The sequence below is a fragment of the Pongo abelii genome, chromosome 6 (genome assembly GCF_028885655.2).
Source record: "Pongo abelii isolate AG06213 chromosome 6, NHGRI_mPonAbe1-v2.0_pri, whole genome shotgun sequence".
Taxonomy (NCBI): Eukaryota; Metazoa; Chordata; class Mammalia; order Primates; family Hominidae; genus Pongo; species Pongo abelii.
In genome coordinates this window covers 4,197,183-4,216,887 of record NC_071991.2, presented here as the reverse complement: position 1 = coordinate 4,216,887, position 19,705 = coordinate 4,197,183, and the positions used below count along the sequence as shown (strand labels likewise).

Below are 19,705 nucleotides of genomic sequence, written 5' to 3'. Positions count from 1 at the left end.
GTCTCCTCAACTATCACTCTAAACCGAAGCCCTCATCACCTGAAACCCAGTCTTCTGTCCTCACTCCCAGTGGAATCTGTAAACCAGTGGCTTTCAAACAGAGCCCTGTGGACCCCCAGGACTCTGAAGCCTCTGACATCCAGAGCCCCACACGGCCCCCATCAGCCAACAGGAGCTGCATGCCCATCAGGTTTATGCATTCGGCTTGGGTCATATTTGGTTTAAGGGAAGGATTCTGCTTTTTAGAAAACTGATAACCATTTTTGGAAACCATGATCAGATTCTATTCCTGCTTTCAGGTCTCCATCCTGCTTAAGACCAGGTGACAGTGTTTCTCTACCAGCTCATACCTCAAGGCATGCTTTTCCACTGCAGCCCTCCAGAACCTGGTCTGGTCTTGCTACTTCCCAGTCCCTGACCGCAGGCACATCTCAGCCCCTCTACACTCAGCGTCCACAACTGGAAAAACAGCCACAGGAGGCAGCTGGCCTTGGTCCCAGCTTTAATGGAGATGCTTCTGAAGTTTGATCATAAAAATGACCTTTGCTCCAGGTTTCTGGGAGATAGCCTTTACTAAGTTAAAACAAACAATTTCCCCTCTGCTCCTAGCATCCTAGGAGTTATGTTGTCTCATCTGGGTGATAACCACGTTTTCTCCCGTGACCTCCCTGCCTCGTCCACCTGCGCCACCCACCATAGCCCCACTGGCTCCTTCTCCTCCTGTACCAGGAGGCGGCAGAGTGGGCCTCAGGAACATGGACCCCGAAGTCAAACTGCGTGGCTTCTACCTCCCAGTTAACCTCGGACAGCATACTTTGCCTCGGTTCCCTTATCTGGGCTGATAACAGCACAGGCATCGTGAAACTGATGTGAGGCTTAAACTCAGGTGAGGCACTCAGCAGAGGGTCAGGCGTGTGGTGCAAGCTCGCTAAGGATCAGCTGTTCCTATAGATCTGTAAGTATCCGCTCAGATGGCCGTGCCTGCTGTCCCCTGTGCCCTGTTCCTTTCCTTCATCTTCTGCATCATGATGAGTGACATTTCCTTGACGATTGCCTGTCTTTACAAGACTCAACATCCACGAGGACAGGGACCAAGTCGGCCTCCTTTCCTGCTGTACCCCAAGAGCCAAGAACACCCAAGAGGTACTCAGCAGATCTGTGGGAAGAAGGATTGAATAAGGATGCTATTCCCCATCTGCGAAGTTTCTCGGGCTGGGGTGGGGGGTTGCCTATGAGGACATGTAAATACCAGCGTCATATCTGGCACACAGTAGGTGTTGCAGAAATGATTGGTTTACTTATTTATTTATTTGCAATTATGCTTACTTATTGATGTATTTGTTTCCTCACTGGCCTCTGGCATTGAACTGTAATTATACTCAGCACTCCACTGTTTAGTACTTAACGCTTTGCTATGATTTGGGGGTTTGGAGCCACACTGCAAGCTCCTTGAAACCCCTCTTTCTCCACTGTCCTGCCTGGGTCTGGCACTGAGCTGGGCACACGTGGTGTGCCGTAAGTATGTGTCAGGTGGCTGGACAAATCAGCCTGGCTCCCAGACAAATGGGTTTGGGTGCACAGGAGGACAGAGAGCAGGGTTCCTAGCGTGAGGCCTGTGTTTTGCCGGACTCACTTCATTCAACAAGGATTGATTAAGTGTCTCTGCGAGCTGCAGGGAACACAAAATGCGGATCTGCGGGAGTTAACCCTCTCGGCGGAAGCCACGCCAGTGCCCCCAAAACCAGGCAGAAAGCGGCTCCGGCAGGCAGCCGATGGGAGCAGCAGCCTCACCACCCAAATGAGACAGACAGAGGGCAGTGCTATCATCCCCTCTCCTGGCTCTGCGGCCCTAGAGATGGTAGCATCCTCTGTGCACTCACCCCAACCTGCCTCACCTCCCGGCAGCGCTGCTCCTGTGGATGACTGGTCTACCTCCTAGGCCAAATGTCTGATCCTTGAGTCCCCCGCCCCCGTTGCTCCTGCCACGCTCCCTCCTGTGGTAGAGCATGGATTTTGGTGACTCCATGATAAAGGGACAAATGCACACAGGATGCAAGAACACCCTCCTGTAACCCTTCTAACTCCTCCCAATTCTGCACTCTGTTCACGCTTCCAAGCCAGCCCAAATCTCTGCTTTGGAGTGGGCTAAACAGAATTCCAATGCTGGCTCTGCCACTACTCACTGGAGCAAGTCAGTGTCTCAGAGCCTCGCTGTATTCGGCTATGGACGCGGAGATAGCAGCACCGGGGCTTCTAGGGCTGTCGTGAAAATGACATCGCATCACCCATCCTCATGGAGTCGGGTGGATGGTGGCACACAGCAAGCAATGAATAAGTGTGATGTGCTCTTTCCTGTCTTCTCGAAAGCTTTCTCTGGCTCCCCCACCCCGGAGCCCTCACTCATCCCCAGGAAGCCATCGATGCTGCCTGGTGCCTCTCCGGGCCTTTGCTCATTCCCCATGCCTCACCTCCCAAATCTCCATGTACAAACTCAGAAGCTGGATAGATTTAGGGATATTTTTGAGATAACATCTGCCATCTAATCTCTTTCTTCTAATCATCCCAAACTCAGGAAATAAATAATTTGGGTAATACAGGACTCTCACTATCTGAACTTGCTATCAGAACTCTTGCTACCCCAAATCAATAGCTGATACATTTAGAAAGCCAGTTTGTACTCATACTGCCTCGGATGGCTAATCACATACACAAACTTGACCTCCACAGCCAAAGTGTTCTGGAATGGGCGTCGGGGAAGGACATAGCTTAAGTTCCATGTTCCTGCCCCAGAGCTAAATGCAGAGTCTTTTAAATAGGAGGAGCTCCATTCATTCACTTTGGTTCTATTATAAAATGGATGAGTGCTAAGCATCTTTTAAAAGCGATTCACTGCTGTCTTTATTTACTTATCTGGAAGGCACTAAAAATGTTTCTTAAGAATTCACTATTGTCCAGGCACGGTAGCTCATGTCTGCAATCACAGTACTTTGGGAGGCTGAGGTGAGAGGATCACTTGAACCCAGGAGTTTGAGACCAGCTTGGGAAACACAGTGAGACCCTATTTCTAAAAAAAAAAAAATTTAAACATTAGCCAGGCATGATAGCATATGCCTGCAGTCTTAGCTACCCGGGAGGCTGAGACAGGAGGGTATCTTGAGCCCGGGAGTTGGAGGCTGCAGTGAACGATGACAGAGCTACTGCACTCCAGCTCGGGTGACAGACAAAAACAAATAAAACAACCAACCAAACAAACACAAACACTTAGACCTCACTATTGTATCACGAAGAATATCAAGCTCATGTATCATATCCTTGGCCAAGTTCATCTGATTCTTTTTTCTTTTGAGATGGAGTCTCACTCTGTAGCCCAGGCTGGAGTTCAGTGGTGTGATCTCGGCTCACTGCAATCTCCGCCTCTCAGGTTCAAGCAATTCTCCCGCCTCAGCCTCCTGAGTAGCTGGGATTACACGCACATGCCACCATGCCTGGCTAATTTTTGTATTTTTAGTAGAGACAGTGTTTCACCATATTGGCCAGGCTGGGCTCGAACTCCTGACCTCAGGTGATCCACCCTCCTCGGCCTCCCAAGTGCTGGGATTACAGGCATGAGCCACCATGCCCAGCTCATCTGATCCTTAAATAATGGTATTTTTTAAAAATTACATTATACGGAAAAAGAAAAAAAAAAAAAAAAGAAATCAGCCGAATGGAGCTAGGGCCATGATGCTGACATTCGTTGAATCCCTGCTGTTTTCCATGCTCATTCCCTCTGCGCCCTTCTGTCTTCTGTTTGGACCCCCCGCACCTATCCCACAGGAGAGCTCAGAGGAGGAGCTGAGCCCATCACTACCGGACGCACAGCCACCCCCTGAGCCTGCACGGCCACTGCTCTGTCCTAAAGTGACATCCAGAATCTCCAAGTCACACTGGGCTCAGAGCCCTTCTCTTCTTCCTCTCTACTGCATTTCTGTGGGTGGCTACCCCGTCTCACAACTTCAACCACCAACCAGACACTGGCAATGCCTGAACACGTCTCAGACCCAACCCCTCTCCCTGGGAGTCTCGACCCATATTCCCTGGAGGTAGTCACAGTCACCAAATTGAGACAGTTAAACTCTTAATGTTTTCTGGATACTCGCAGATTTCATACAACTGGTGAAAGTAAAATGTAGCTGTCAGGATTATTAAACAGGAAGGGAGACTATACTGTCGCGGTGTACAAAATATCACTTTCCTGGGATTCTCCTGTGACATGTTCTCTATTGATAGGCAGAGGAAGCATTTGTCTTAGTTCTGGCCCATTAGGAAATTGACATTGGTCTCTCCCATACCAAATTAAACTGTCTGTCCTGAAACATGGACCTCTCCTTTCCAGCATGAAGTCCCGGGCACACAATTAGTCTGTTTGGTTTCAGAAGCCTTCAACAATAGTGGCTGGATATTTTTTTCCTTCCTTTAGATGGTTACACAAAGGATGAGGTTACTTATATATGTGAGCACACTGCCAATTACGCTAAGCATCCTGTGTAGTTTATTAAGTCAGGCTGGGCACACCCGGCCACACTCCCCTGACCCTCGGGGCTGTGCCAGGAGAATTCCAGGGCTCCGGGAGGATGGTATCTGCCACTGGGAGTGCCTTCCTCTGGAGGGAGAGAGCTGAGCCTCTCGAGTTCTGCTGCTGTAGCTTGGGCAAGTGAGATGCCGGCAGGAACCTGGCGGACAGTCTGAGTATTCCGATCGCCTTATTTCTTGGCTGCCAGTTCGCTGGTGGTCAGTAATGAGGCAAACCTTGGACTCACAGACCTGGAGGGAACAGCAGGATCCCCGCTCCAGCCCTGCCTTTCACAGATGAGAAGACACAGTCCTAGCAGGCAGCCAAGGGTTGGACTTTTCCAAGGCCACGCAGCTAAGGGGAGACTGACTGTGGAAAGCTTGGTGTTCAGATGCACATGCACTGCATTTTCAGATGTCGCAGACCCTTGTAAATTAACTGTAGGACGTGGATTGTGTCTATGGAGCCTTGACCTCTAGCTCACGGGATATGACAACTACAAAAACCTCAGGAACTATCCCTTCCATTTAGAGACATCGAGGCACCCACATATGCATTACTTAAGATATCTCTGCCTCAATGTCTGCGTGTGTAAATTGGGAATAGTGAGAAGTCTGGTCTGTATGTCCACGTGGTTGTTACAAAGATCGTATGAAATGACACATGGAAGTAGTGTTGAAAATGACAGGTGCTGGACAGGATGAGAGGATTCCAGAAACGATGATGGCGATGAGGATGGCGGTGGTGGTGGTGAAGTCCTGTCAGAGCTTTGTCTGGAAGCTGAGTGACTAGATCACCAGGGAAAACACCCCAGAGGGGACATGAAGTCGGAGCTGCTGCAGCCTCGTTTTCCTAACATGAGGGGCATAACCACAGTTGTGCGGACGGAACAACTTTTCTAAATTCCAACCCGCCAGCATACGGACCTCACCAGATGTTGTGCCCTGCACAGGGGGAGGCCAGGCAATGGCTCTGGCCCTGCTGGAAACAAGCCCTGTGCGCAGGGACCATTCCACCTCAATTTTCGGAAGAGCAGAGGGCTGCTTGGACCATGAGATTGCAGAGGGTGACTGTGCCAGGGTGGGTCCTTTGGGGCCACAGAGAGCTGGAGCTGTGCACTGGGGTGCTGGCTTCCTTGTTGGTCTGTGGTCTCCAATGAGGGCCTGGGAGCCGCAGCATGGGTTCCTGACGGTCTGCGTGACCCTCCTTGGACTGCTCAGGGACTCTGGTCAGCATTTGCATTTGACACCCAGCTGTGCCTCCTGGGGACACTGTGTGGGGGTGGCAAAGGCGATACTGGCATCCATGGCCATGATCGTCCAAAGGGCCTTATCATCACCTCCAAGTCTCGCAACTCAAAGGCCAGGGAGCTGGAGACGCCTGAGAACCCGTCACCTGCCCCAGATCACTCAACGGCAAACGGCAGAAGCCAGGCTGAGCCTGCACAGTTTCAGCTTCACAGCTCTGTACCGAGATGCCCGGTGGGCCATCCCTCCCTGGGCAAGTGCTTTGCCTCCGTCATAGGCCTGGTCCTCAAGCCAGGAATGGGGGTTTTGGAGGTTTCTCTTCTCTTTGAACCCCCGCGTTGTCAAATCTAGGACCAGTGACACCCACACTCCAATCGGCCGTCACTCCAAAGCCTGACCTTTGCCCCCAGGGCAGAGCGGGACCAGGGTGGTGTTCTGAGGAGCTGCCAGGGGCTTCACCTGGGACCTGCCTCCCTCCCTACGTTCAGGTTCAGTCAGGCAGGGATGAGATGGGCAGCCTCGAAGACGAGGGTGGCTGGGCGCCATGGAGGCTGGGCGGGGGATATGAGCAAATGACCGACTTTTCTGGCCTTGGCCTTCCTCTGTGGAGTGGGATCATGGTCTCCCCTCACTGGGCGACTGTAGGGACGCAGAGCTGACCTGTGTGACCATCTGAGAGACAGAGGAAGCTCGGCCAGCCTGGAGATGACCGTCTCGGCCCCTCTACCCTCTTAGGCATTGGTGCAGGCTCCAGAGCCCTCGGACACAGAGGGACTCACTCCAAGACCCCCGCTCCACAGCCTGGAGTGTGAGCTCAGTAACAAGTGACCAAACTCTGGGCCGATGAGAAGCACAAGGCAGGTGTCCCGGGTGGCCCTGTCCAGGCAGGGCCTGCAAACCTGACAGGCCCCAGGAGGGCCTGGGCAGGGCACGTGGTAAGGGTACGGACTCCTGGGGTGGCTTCTAAGCCCTGGGATGCCCATCTGTGTGATTGTGGCAGTTTCCTTGTCTGTAAAGAGTGGGTGGATCTGTAACCACAGTCGTGAGGACCCTGGGGGACCCACAGAACGCCGCTGCTACTGTCAATGCAACCCTCTCCCATGCTGAGCCCAGAGGTCCAGTAAATAACCGAGTGAGTAGACGGATTCTAGTCATGTCCCAGGCACACCCTCCCATCTCCCCGTCAGCCATCACTAAGGAAGCACAGTACTCGTAGTGCCATTCATCTCCCTGCTGCTTTCGAGAACACAAGGGGACGCAACATCCCTCCAGCCCTGGACACCCGAGGCCAGCCCAGCCCTCCTCCACATGGTCCCCTCCCCATGCCAGCCTTGGGAGGGGCTAGGACTCCAGCCCACATGTCCAGCCTGCCTCCTATCACCCCTGCCTCACCAATCCCTGGGTCCTGGGGTGTCCAAACCAGCCCTGCACACCTGGAAGAGCAGACTCCGGGAAGCAGCTGGGGGTGGGCCCTTGGAAGTGGCTCCAGGACCCAGGAGTTCTGGGATTTCCAGCATGGGGAGTGTCAAAAAGAAAGGGGGCCTGTGCTCTCAGGTATGTGCCTGCTTGGCCCTCACAGCCTCCCCACTATCTGGACAGGAGCTGGCTGGAGGCGGCCAGGGCCCCATTTCCCGGGGAGGTGCTCCTGCTCTCTCGGTACCTGTCAACGACGCAGGCTGTGGCCTCGTGGCTGATGGATGAGGAGTAGGTCTGCCACTCGCCCCGGGGCAGCTCTCGCACCTGCACGGTGAAGTACCGGATGGGGGAGGCCCCGTCACTTCCTGGGACCCACTGGAGCTGGAGGCTGCGTGCAGTCACTTCCGCCTGGGGCACCAGGAGCTCTCTGGGGGGCGCCGGGCGTTCTGCAACCAAATGAGGACAGACCAGGGACATGTGAGAGGCTGCCCTTCCCAAGGAGGATCTCCAGGAGGCTACGCGGCTGTACAGAGCTGACTGCCCGCCCATGAGAGCTGCCTGCATGCCTCGGACAGTCTGAAGCTGGTCCCTTCCTTGGGTCAGGGAGATGAGAGGCTCTGTTTTTTCTTTTTTTTTTTTGAGACAGAGTCTCACTCTGTCACCAGGTTGGCGTGCAGTGGCGTGATCTCAGCTCACTGCAACCTGTCTCCCGGGTTCAAGGGATTCTCCTGCCTCAGCTTCTTGAGTAGCTGGGATTACAGGCATGCACCACCACGCCTGGCTAATTTTTGTATTTTTAGTAGAGACAGGGTTTCACCTTGTTGGCCAGGATGGTCCTGATCTCTTGACCTCGTGATCCGCCTTGCCTCTGCCTCCCAAAGAGCTGGGACTACAGGCGTGAGCCACTACACCCAGCTGAGCAGCTATCTTAAGGCTGACTTTGGATGCACTACTCATAGAGACCAACAGACAGGAACAAAGCCACACAGGAGTCCCTGGGCTACCAGACCACCAGGCACTGTGTCTGTGATGACAGCTGGAGTTGCAGGGTCTTGGGGACTGCTCCAAACCCTGTGGTCCCTTTGGTCTCTCTTTTTCTGATGTTGTGCTCAGTCCACCTTTAACGCTGAATTTCCTCTTTCTCGGTCACCCGGGCCCTAAAGCATCTACAGCATCTACTCAGTGCTGCTGTAGGTGAGGGCACCTCTGGGCTGTCAGTGCCTCTGGTGTCTGCAGTAGCTTGGATGGGGGATGTGGGGTGCCTGGGGCCAGCCCGGCCTGGAGTGCCCATCGTCTGCCGCTGCTGTGCCTCTGCACCCCATCGATTTCAGCAGAGAAGTTCCGCAGCGGGAGGAATAATTGTTTAATTGTTTATCATGAAGATTATTGATTCTGATTAGAATGCGTGGCGTGTGTAGAGCCGCAATTGATTGTCGGCCCGCAGTGGCGGGTATGGGAGGAGGGCTCCAGTCTCACTTCATCAGCACTTGCTTCCGTAAGCGCACATTCTGGCTGTTGTGATTTCACCTGGTCTCCAGAGGGGAGGTGGCCCAGAGTATCCCGTTTCAAAGGCTCTCTTGGACTTAGTGGTAACTAGCAAGTCTCTTGGATTCCCTCTCCCTGAGCCATGAGGATGGAGGATGGGGGCCCCAGTGGAAAATCTCTGAAAACTTTGGGCCCGATAATCAGGTGGCATAGTGTGGGGTGGGACTGTGGGGTGGGACTGTGGTGCAGGGCTGTGGGGCGGGGCTGTGGGGCGGGACACAGAGAAATAAGAGGACCTGCTGTGAGACTGTGTCTGTGATGAACGTGCACACGTGCCTGGCTCGTGCAAGGGGCACAGTCGATGTTTAAGATAAATGAACCATAAAACCACACGAATACATTAGAGAATGAAGTCAAAACGTTTGCTTGGGAGCCATTACTATCTTCCTGAGAAGCCGACAGCCCTGAGTGCTGATACCCGGGGTGGCAGCAGGGGGATGGGGGCCCCCCTTTCACAGGGCATCTCTTCCATGTGCTTTACATTGCAGAAGCACCTTGGGTGTCTGTGGTGACTGAGGGCTTCCGTCCCTCCAGCTAATAACATTAATAATAATGATAGTGGTAATGGTCATGGAGGGGATGTGCTTTCATTGAATGCTATGGGAGGACCAAAGGCAGGGGCTCACACCTGCAATCCCAGAGCTCTGGGAGGCTGAGGCAGGAGGAGCGCTTGAGCCCAGGAGCTGGAGACCAGCCTGGGCAACATAGTAAGACCCCCATCTCTACAAAAATTAAAATAATTAGCTGGGTACGGTGGCTTATGCCTGTAACCCCAGCACTTTGGGCGGCCGAGATGGGTATCATAGCAAGACTCTGTCTCTTCAGAACATAATTAGCTGGGTGGTGTGTGCCTGTAGTCCCAGCTACTGGGGAGGCTGAGGTGGGAGCATTGCTTGAGCCCAGGCATTCCAGGCTGTGCTGACCTATGATCACATCACTGCACTCCAGCCTGGGCGACAGAACAAGACTTGTTTCAAAAATAAAAAAACAAAAATAGGAGTGTGGCCAGAGCCGTGTGCTCCAAGTATCCCTGCAGCGGTGCCTGCAAGCTCCCTCCCGTCCTCATTCCCACAGGGTCCCTGGGTCTGGCTGTGACATCAGGACCTGGAGTGGGAGCCGGGGCTGCTGAGGTGAGGGTCCTGTGACACCAACCCTGGGCGCTGCAAGGCCCGAGGATGTGCATGGAGCCCACTGGGAAGGGTGCCCGCTATAGACTTTCATGGGAAGAGTTGGCCTCATGGTGTCAGAGGGGGGTCCAAATCTCAGCTCTGCAGCTGTGTGTCTGGGCAAATTAATAAAACTCTCTCAGTTTCCTCCGTCTCATCTTTGGTAAAAATCAGAGCTAATGCCATGCTGCTCCGTGGGCCGCAGGGAGGACAGGCCAAGTGCAGTGCACGGAGCACCTGTACCCGTGCACGGAGCAGAGCCCTGCTCGCCTGGCAGTTCTCATCGGGAAGGCAGCTATTTGGAAAACTTACTTACTGAGCACCTGCTCAATGGAGGACATGGGTTTAACATCAGAGACCGGGAGCTGCTTTTGGGCAGCTCACCCTCAAATGTGATGGCTCTGCAGCCTTGCCCCAGGTACTCAGCCTCTGCGAGCAATGTTGCTCTCCTTAAACCTGAGACCATCTCACATGTCTAAGAGAGCAGGTGTGAGGCTGAAGGTGTGAATGCAATGCTCACGTGTCTGAGAGAGCAGGTGTGAGGCTGAAGGTGTGAATGCAATGCTCACGTGTCTGAGAGAGCAGGTGTGAGGCTGAAGGTGTGAATGCAATGCTCACGTGCCTGGGAGAGCAGGTGTGAGGCTGAAGGTGTGAATGCAATGCTCACGTGTCTGAGAGAGCAGGTGTGAGGCTGAAAGTGTGTCATGCAATGCTCACGTGTCTGAGAGAGCAGGTGTGAGGCTGAAGGCGTGTCATGCAATGCTCACGTGTCTGAGAGAGAAGGTGTGAGGCTGAAGGTGTGAATGCAATGATCACGTGTCTGAGAGCAGGTGTGAGGCTGAAGGTGTGAATGCAATGCTCACGTGTCTGAGAGAGCAGGTGTGAGGCTGAAGGTGTGAATGCAATGCTCACGTGTCTGAGAGAGCAGGTGTGAGGCTGAAGGCGTGTCATGCAATGCTCACGTGTCTGAGAGAGAAGGTGTGAAGCTGAAGGTGTGAACGCAATGCTCACGTGTCTGAGAGAGCAGGTGTGAGGCTGAAGGTGTGAACACAATGCTCATGTGTCTGAGAGAGCAGGTGTGAGGCTGAAGGTGTGAATGCAATGCTCACGAGTCTGAGAGAGCAGGTGTGAGGCTGAAGGCATGTCATGCAATGCTCACGTGTCTGAGAGAGGTGTGAAGCTGAAGGTGTGAAGGCAATGCTCACGTGTCTGAGAGCAGGTGTGAGGTTGAAGGTGTGAATGCAATGCTCATGAGTCTGAGAGAGCAGGTGTGAGGCTGAAGGCGTGTCATGCAATGCTCATGTGTCTGAGAGAGCAGGTGTGAGGCTGAAGGTGTGAAGGCAATGCTCATGTGTCTGAGAGAGCAGGTGTGAGGCTGAAGGTGTGAATGCAATGCTCATGAGTCTGAGAGAGCAGGTGTGAGGCTGAAGGTGTGTCATGCAATGCTCATGTGTCTGAGAGAGCAGGTGTGAGGCTGAAGGTGTGAATGCAATGCTCACATGTCTGAGAGAGCAGGTGTGAGGCTGAAGGTGTGAATGCAATGCTCATGTGTCTGAGAGAGCAGGCGTGAGGCTGAAGGTGTGTCATGCAATGCCGTGTCTGAGAGAGCAGGTGTGAGGCTGAAGGTGTGAATGCAATGCTCACGTGTCTGAGAGAGCAGGTGTGAGGCTGAAGGTGTGAACGCAGTGCTCACGTGTCTGAGAGAGCAGGTGTGAGGCTGAAGGTGTGAACGCAGTGCTCACGTGTCTGAGAGAGCAGGTGTGAGGCTGAAGGTGTGAATGCAGTGCTGTTTGATAAGTGTGCCCAGCTCTGTGTTGGGCTCAGTGGGTGCTTCGTAAATGCTCACATCCCTTCTCTTTCTCCAAAGGGAAGGCCGAAGCCTCCCAGGTGCCCCACAGACCCAGAGGGCCTGACTGAGGAAGCGGCACCCGCCATCTCCGCAGTACCCCCGGGTCCCCCAAGGTCTTACCTCTCTTCTCGGTGGTGATGACGGTGGCCTCCAGTGGCTCCCCCCAGCCCTGTCTCGTCTTGGCAGACAGCCTGAAGATGTATGCGGACTCCGGGGCCAGGTCGGTGGCTGTGAACTGCCTCACTGTGGCGCCGACCTCCACGGTGGTGAAGGTGTGGGGGCTGCTGCTGGCCAGGCGGTAGGCAATCTGGTACCCTGCGGGCAGGTGACACGGGAGACAGCTGCTGAGCCAGTCACCCACGGCACAGGGAAGCCCTGTGCCCACACCCTGTGCTGACCCCTGGAACAGAAACCCCGGGAAGGCCATCTGCCTCTTCCCCGTCCCTGGAGGTCAATGCCTGTGCACTGAAAGGGTGGTCTCACGGCTGTGATGAATGGTGGGGCCCCACGTGGATTTCCTCATGAAGCTTGTTTCCTGCTCCATCCTTCACCAGAACAAGGTATGAACACGGGTTCATCTTTCCTGAGGACGCTGGCATGCAGCGAGCATACCACGGGGACCTGGTCCCACCCTGCTCCCCATGGGGCTGCAGAGGGCTGTGGCTTCTCAGTCTCTGCCTCTCCCTCCCTCCTGCAGTCCGGCTCTCCCCCTCGCTCTCTTAGGAAGTCCTTTAATTCTTGCCAATGACAGCATGGCCTGCCCAGGCAGGACAGCAGCTCCACGGCTGCTACTCCTCCTTCCCTCCTTTGTCTTCCCTGTCTGCCTGCACCTCTGACCCCCAGCTCCCTCCAGGGACCCCAGCAATGTCCATCCAGCCCCTTCTGTGGCCCCACCCCTCCCGAGCAGCTCCGCCAGGGCAGCTCTGCTTACAGAAGCACCCTGTGCTTCCTAGTTCAGGGAGGGCTCCTGGCTTGCTAAGTTGCTCAATTGGGAGGGGCTTGGGGTTGACCAGACATTCCTTATTAATGATCACCTGTCTCCGCTAGCCGCCCCAAGCCTTCCCTGCTGGCATCTGGAGGAGCCTTGTTAACTGTGCAGCTCCAGTCCGCACCCTGCCTGGCTCACAGACAATGTGCAGTCCAGCGGCTGAGCTCCTGCGCTGATTAAAACCAGAAATGATGGGGCGCTGTGGCTTCCAAAAAAATTAATAACTGTTGAAGTTAAACAAGGGAGGACACATAGGGGGAACAGAGCTGCTCTCTGGCCTCACCAGTGCTGCCTCTTCATGGAGTGGCCTCTGCACTGGGGGCTCACCCTCTGTGGGGAGGAGCTGCCGGGCGACCCCACGCTGCTTGCCCCCTGCCCTCAGCCTCTGCTCCGGGTGAACCCCTCCCTCTCTCAGCTCTTCCTGCTCTCGAGTCTCTGGCTCATGGACGACCGAGCTCACAGGCATCCTCCCAGCTCCTGCGCCTTGTCATTCATCCAAGGGTTTAATGAGCCCCTCCCCAGCCCGCCATCTGGGAGGTGGGAGGACAATTACACGGAGGTCAGACTTCAAGTGCATCCTCACATCAGGCCCCAGGCATCACCGCTCACCGTCAGCATCGTCATCACCACCACACAGACAGGGACACACGCTCTGCCCTGTCCATGACGCTGCCACCTCTAGGCCCAGGTGTCTGCAGGACCCTAAACTTAGGCCCCCAGAGTGGCTGTCGCAGCCGCTGCCCCGCCTCCAATGGACAGGCTGTCTTCCCCACAATGGGGACTGGGAGTCCTGAGACTTCCTGGATGTGGCTCTGCTGGCCTCAGGCCTCTGGCAAGGGTGTCCCTGCTAGAATCCTGTTCCTTCCCAGTCACTGACCGACCGAGGGCAGCCTAGAGACGGCGGCCAGCTCTTCCCCTGGCCTCCCGTTTCCCCAACCCCTGCATAGTGAGAGTAGGGAGTCGGCCATGCACACACAATGGAAGCTCATTCTGAGGCTTCGGGGCTTCTGGCCGCCCTGCACCCTGACGGTGAGGAGAGCGTGACCACAGAGGCTATACTTCTGGGCACATCCAGGGACCCTGCTGCATCCCTGCGATGCTTCCCATGCCAGACCCTCGCCACAGCCCTGCCAGGAAGCATACGAGATGAGGATGAGGACGAGGCTGTGAAGCTCCAAGCGGGGTCCCCAGCGAGAAAGTGACGACAGAGTCGGGCTGGAGCTCCGCGGGTGCCTACTCTTCCTGGGAGAAGTAAACACCCATGCCGATCTGTGAGCAAAGGGAGAGCATCCTCTCGCCAGGTCCCAGTTCCTCAGGACCACGGACCCCAGGGCCCACCACGCAGAAGCGTCCTCTCCAATAGAAGCCAGCGGGCTCCTCGAAGGAAGGACACACCTTTGGGGGTGCACCTCTGGGCTGGAATCCCACTCTGCCAATCATTCACTGTGACCGTGGATGAGCCATGCAGCCTCTCTGAGCCACAGTTTGCTGGACTACATGGTGCAAGGATATGGCAGGACACCTCACGGGGTGCCAGGAGGGCTCTGGGGGCTCACGGTGGTGATGACCTGGCTGGCACAGCCATGCCTGGTTGCTCCTGGCATTAATATTACTATAAAACAATCGCAGTCATGACTTCTCCTCCCTCCTCCAGCTGGCAGGACCCCTTCCCTAGCAGTCCCTCACCCTGTGGTGACCGGTATGACCACAGAGTTATCATTCCTCACAGCCTCCATGGAACCTTATTCCCAGGACCTGTCCATAGGCACCGATGCGGGGGTGGAGCCTTAGACCCCTGTAGCTCCAGGACAGGGTGGTGAATGCCCACCAGAGGCAGCACAGGGGCCCAGAACAGACATGGCCAAGCCCCCAGCCCGGACCCGAGGAGTGACACCCCCAACTTTGCAATGCCTGATTGAGTTAACTACCTATGGTATGTGCTCAGCATTGAGTGGGCCTCAGAGCAGGACTCCCTGGGCCGGAGTTCTCCCTTAAAATATAAATTCCCCAATAGTGTCCTGCTTCCTCGGGGCCAGGAGAACAACCTTAATTCTAAGGTCTCTGGGTGGCTGCGTTCTGCCTGGAAAAAGCATCTCTGGCCATAGAATCGATACTCATCTTGGAGACCTTCTAAGCTTAAGCTGCCTTTTGTCTAAAGACATTCAATATTGTTATGATTTCTTGAGATGTATAATATTCACGTGGCTCAAAAATCATGCAAACGTGCCAGGTAAAGAGTGCAAAGCAGCTGGGCACAGTGGCTCACGCCTATAATCCCAGCATTTTGGGAGGCCAAGGAGGGTGGATCACTTGAGGTCAAGACTTTGAGACCAGCCTGGCCAACATGGTGAAACTAAAAATACAAAACTTCAGCAGGGTGTGGCGGCTCATGCCTGTAATCTCAGCACTTGGGGAGGCCGAGGTGGGCGGATCACAAGGTCAGGAGTTCGAAGCCAGCCTGACCAAAATGGTGAAACCCTGTCTCTACTAAAAATACAAAAATTAGCTAGGTGTGGTGGTGGGTGCTTGTAATCCCAGCTACTCAGGAGGCTGAGGCAGGAGAATCACTTGAACCTGGGATGCGGAGGTTGCAGTGAGCCGAGATCGCGTCACTGCACTCCAGCCTGGGTGACAGAGCAAGACTGTGTCTCCAACAAAGACAGAAAACAAAACAAAACAAAACACAAAAACACAAAACCAAAACCATAAAGAATGATGTGTAGCCCGGTGTAAGTTCAGGCATTTGAATATCGTTCCTAGAGATGAAGAGATACGAATCTTTCCCTAAAGCAGCAGAAATCAAGTTTGTGTTAAAAACAGACTCACGTATCTATGCATAGGGTTCAGCCTGCTCCCTCTACACTGTCAAGGTGGGATTACCTCACTGATTTTGCACAGTGGCTAAAGAGATTTCTTCTTCGCAGTGTGAAAAAACATGCCTATCCCGGCCGGGCACGGTGGCTCACGCCTGTAATCCCAGCACTTTGGGAGTCTGAGGCAGGTGGATCAAAAGGTCAGTAGTTCAAGACCAGCCTGGCCAAGATTGTGAAACCCCGCCTAAAAATTAGCCAGCACGGTGGTGGGTGCCTGTAATACCAACTACTCGGGAGGCTGAGGCAGGAGAATCACTTGAACCCGGGAGGCAGAGGTTGCAGTGTGCCAAGATCGCGCTACTGCACTCCAGCCCGGGCGACAGAGTAAGACTCTGTCTCAAAAACAACAACAAAAACATGCCTATCCTAAGAGAAAGAGAAAGATAAAGCCCTGTGTGGAAGATGCTCGGAGGCCTGGCCCCGATAGAGGACAAACGAGGGCCTTACCCGGCATCCCCGATGGCCCGGAACATGCCTTTCCTACAGATCTCACCAGCCTACCTGAGTTCCCTTGATTTGTTACTTAATATGTTGGAGAGTTGTGTGTGATTAAGACTTCTCGCTCAAAAACCAAATTGCCTTTCAGTGACTATGTCTGAATTAATGAGGTATTATTTACTTTCAGGAGCAGGGCATGGTTACAGATGTGTTTTCATTATTGTTTAATCTTTACTGTTTCACCATGTTTTATCTCTGCTCAGATTATTCCATTGCTAGAGGTAATAATCCTGAGATGAAATGAAGATGTTGTTCAAAGGCAAGCCTTGTGGATCACAGGATTTGGGGATTATGTGGGAACCGGTTTCTTCTTGCCAAGCCATCCGAGGTTTGCTTACAGACCCTCCTTTCCATCAATGGCCCCACCTGACTCTTCTGTCCTCCAAGATGAGCCCTGCCTTTGGCCATGCCGCAGACTACACAGGCTTCACGTGGTTATCCACTCGCCCCTTCACCGCCCCACATGTGCCTCACCTCACCTGTCTTGGAGGATACACTGCCTCGGATTTGTGGATTGTTTCTCGTGTGTGGTTCCTGCCTCTCTCTCAGAAGCTCCTGACTGGACAGCAGGGAGCCAGGAGACCTGGGTCCTGACCCAGCCCTCAGGCAAGTTCTAACCTCTGCCTTACTCTCAGTTCTCATCTCTTGCTATTAATCATTTTTTAAAATTTAAAATAGAGATGGGGGTCTCGCTATGTTGCCCAGGCTGGTCTTGAACTCCTAGGCTCAAGCGATCCTTCTGCCTCAGGCTCCCAAAGTGCTGGAATTGCAGGTGTGAGCCACTGTGTCCAGCCTCTATTAATTTTTTTTTTTTGAGACATTGTTTTGCTCTTGTTGCCCAGGTTGGAGTACAACGGAGCGTTCTCAGCTCACTGCAACCTCTGCCTCCCAGATTCAAGCGATTCTCCTGCCTCAGCATCCCTTGTAGCTGGGATTACAGGCATCCACTGCCACGCCCAGCTAATTTTGTATTTTTAATAGAGACAGGGTTTCTCCATGTTGTTCAGGGTGGTCTTGAACTCCTGACCTCAGGTGATCCACCCGCCTCAACCTCCCAAAGTGCTGGGATTGCAGGTGTGAGCCACTGTGTCCAGCCTCTATTAATAATTTTTTAAAATGGAGCCGCAGCTTATTAGGGGCCTCTATATTCCAGGCACTTCACAGCTACCATATTGAGACTTCATGGCATTCCCCAGGTGGATATTCCTGTTTCCATTTCGCATTTGCAGGCAAGGAGGGGCTGGGTGCCCACGAGCACACAGTAAACAGGGCAGGGCTGGGGTCCTTCGGCATCGAGCCCAGCTCTTCCCAGGATACCCTGCTGTTGGCCTCCGCTGCAACAGTATGCTGCTGCATGCTGTTGTATGCAGCAACAGCTGCTGCAGTATGATGGGATTCTGATGATTAAAGGGAGAAAAAACAGAAAACAATTCAGAGAAAGTCACTCAGCAGGATATTCTGAAGGTGACCGTCACAGAGTGGGGGAAACTGCAAAACATCTACAAACAGCCCCTCATCGTGGGGCCGGGGGTCCCACTTGGGCCCAGCTCCAGAGCTGCGCCTCCAGCATGTGAGGGTTCCCATCTGGGGAGGCTCAATTGTTCCAGAAAGTGCCAAAGAAAGAGAGTCCTCGGGAAGAGCCTTGGGGAGTAGCATCAGGAAAGAGGTCAGCTGAGGTGGGCCCAGGGAGGGCACTATGCAGTGGGGGCTGGAGGCAAAGCCACCAGATCTGAGAGGGGGACGAGCAACCTGTGAGGTGTAGGCTGGGGTGGAGCGGGGCGGCAGAAAAGGCCCGCAGGAGCAGCGCCGCTGTCTGCAGCAGCCAGAGCACGAAGAAGGGGACCTGTGTGCTCCCGGGGAAGCGGTGACAGGGAGCACAAGGCACTCTGGAGGTCACACTTCCGTGGGCCTGGCAGGAGTCACCGTTTGTAGAACTGGCCCAGAGGCACACAATGAATAGGCTCATGGGAGAACAGCGGGGTCTTGTTGTTCAGAGAGGCCTGGGGCCCTGCCCCATTACCAGATCCTTCCCATCGATGGACTCTCCCTGCCTGACTCCCGAGGGCTCCAACCAGCTCCAAGACAGCCCAGACAGCTCAGGGTGAGGCCCTCTGATGCGGTGCTAAAGCTCTCAGCCCCTCAGTCCCATGGTGCTCCTGGGGCTTCAGCTTTTCAAGATTTTATTTTATATATATATATATATACACATACACACACATACATACACACACACGTACACATACACACATATATATACATATAGTTGTTTATACATATAGATAGATAGATAGATGCTTCTTTCGTATAAAAGCCATCCAAAAAAAGCAGGGGAAAAAAACCATGAAATCACATTTGGCCCTAGGGTGGGTGCCCCACGAGCAGATCCTGCGGCCAAGACTGGAGTGCAAGTGGTGATTTGGGAGGTCACCCCCGGAAAGAGGGAGTGAGTAAAGAAATGAGATGGAGAAGAAGCTGATGAATGTGTGTGCATCAGGGCAGGGGCCATGGGGCTGGGCTCCTCCCACTGCGGGGGCCAGTGGAGAACCTGTTAGCCTCGTCCCCAACACACGACACGGGGGAGAGCTGCAGTGTGCGCCCACCGCCTCTCAGCGGTTGGTTGAGGGCTGCTGGGGGCACCCCTTGAATGTATGGCCCAGTCCTCAAAACCCAGCAGGCTCCAGCAGCCACAGAAAGCCCTTGGGCAGAGTCCCAGGTGATGGCCTGGAAGCTGGGGTGATGGTATGCTGGTCTACAGCAGGGCCATGCTGCTACTCAGAGATAACTGTAGCTGTCTTGGGACTTTTTTTAGTAATCAATTTTCTTTTCTTTTCTTTTCCTTCCCTCCTTCCTTCTTCTTCTTTTTTTTTTTTTTTTTTTTTTTTTTTTTTGAGACAGAGTTTCGCTATTGTTGCCCAGGCTGGAGTGTAATGGTGTGATCTCGGCTATACTGCAACCTCTGCCTCCCAGGTTCAAATGTTTCTCCTGCCTCAGCCTCCCAAGTAGGTGGGATTACAGGTGTGTGCCACCATGCCCGGCTAATTTCTGTATTTTTAGTAGAAACGGGGTTTCACCATGTTGGCCAGGTTGGTCTCGAACTCCTGACCTCAGGTGATCCACCCTTCTCAGCCTCCCAAAGTGCTGGGATTACAGGCATGAGCCACCACGCCCGGCCTTTGGTAATCATTTTTCTATGCATATGAGTACTCAACAAACCTGGATTTCCACACTCAATATGAGTTTTTCATTCTGCAATTTCTGCACAACATAGCAAAAGCATGTTTTCCCTTTAGAAGCATGAATTTTAATGACTGCTTAATAGTGCACTGTGTGGCAGTGCTGCTGGGCCGAAGTAGGAAGTGGGGAGTTTGCAGTGGGGTCGCCCTCCCCTCCCCTGACCTTTAGGATGCAGGCCTGGCAAAGCACCCATGAGATAATGTATGCAGATTGCAAAGCACGACGCCATCCCTGCTAATTGCAGAAATCTGGGTTTTTCTTCTCTCTCTGATCTGGTTCCCTAGGCACTGGAAGAAAATTCCTTGGCCTGTGGGTTCTATTTGTACCTTCCTATTAT

At 53.7% G+C, this 19,705-nt stretch overlaps 1 protein-coding gene across 4 annotated transcripts in view; it reads right to left on the bottom strand.

Annotated features, from left to right (window-relative positions):
- The window catches only part of SDK1 (sidekick cell adhesion molecule 1), a 974,158-nt gene that overhangs the window by 115,351 nt on the left and 839,102 nt on the right, over positions 1-19,705 (bottom strand). For all 4 annotated transcript variants that reach the window (XM_024241289.3, XM_054545732.2, XM_054545733.2 and 1 more), the window contains exons 29-30: positions 11,896-12,090; positions 7,460-7,661 (exon numbers count right to left, since the gene is read on the bottom strand). In XM_024241289.3, the coding sequence (XP_024097057.2) occupies positions 7,460-7,661; positions 11,896-12,090 (397 nt within the window). The remainder of the gene's footprint in view (positions 1-7,459; positions 7,662-11,895; positions 12,091-19,705) is intronic.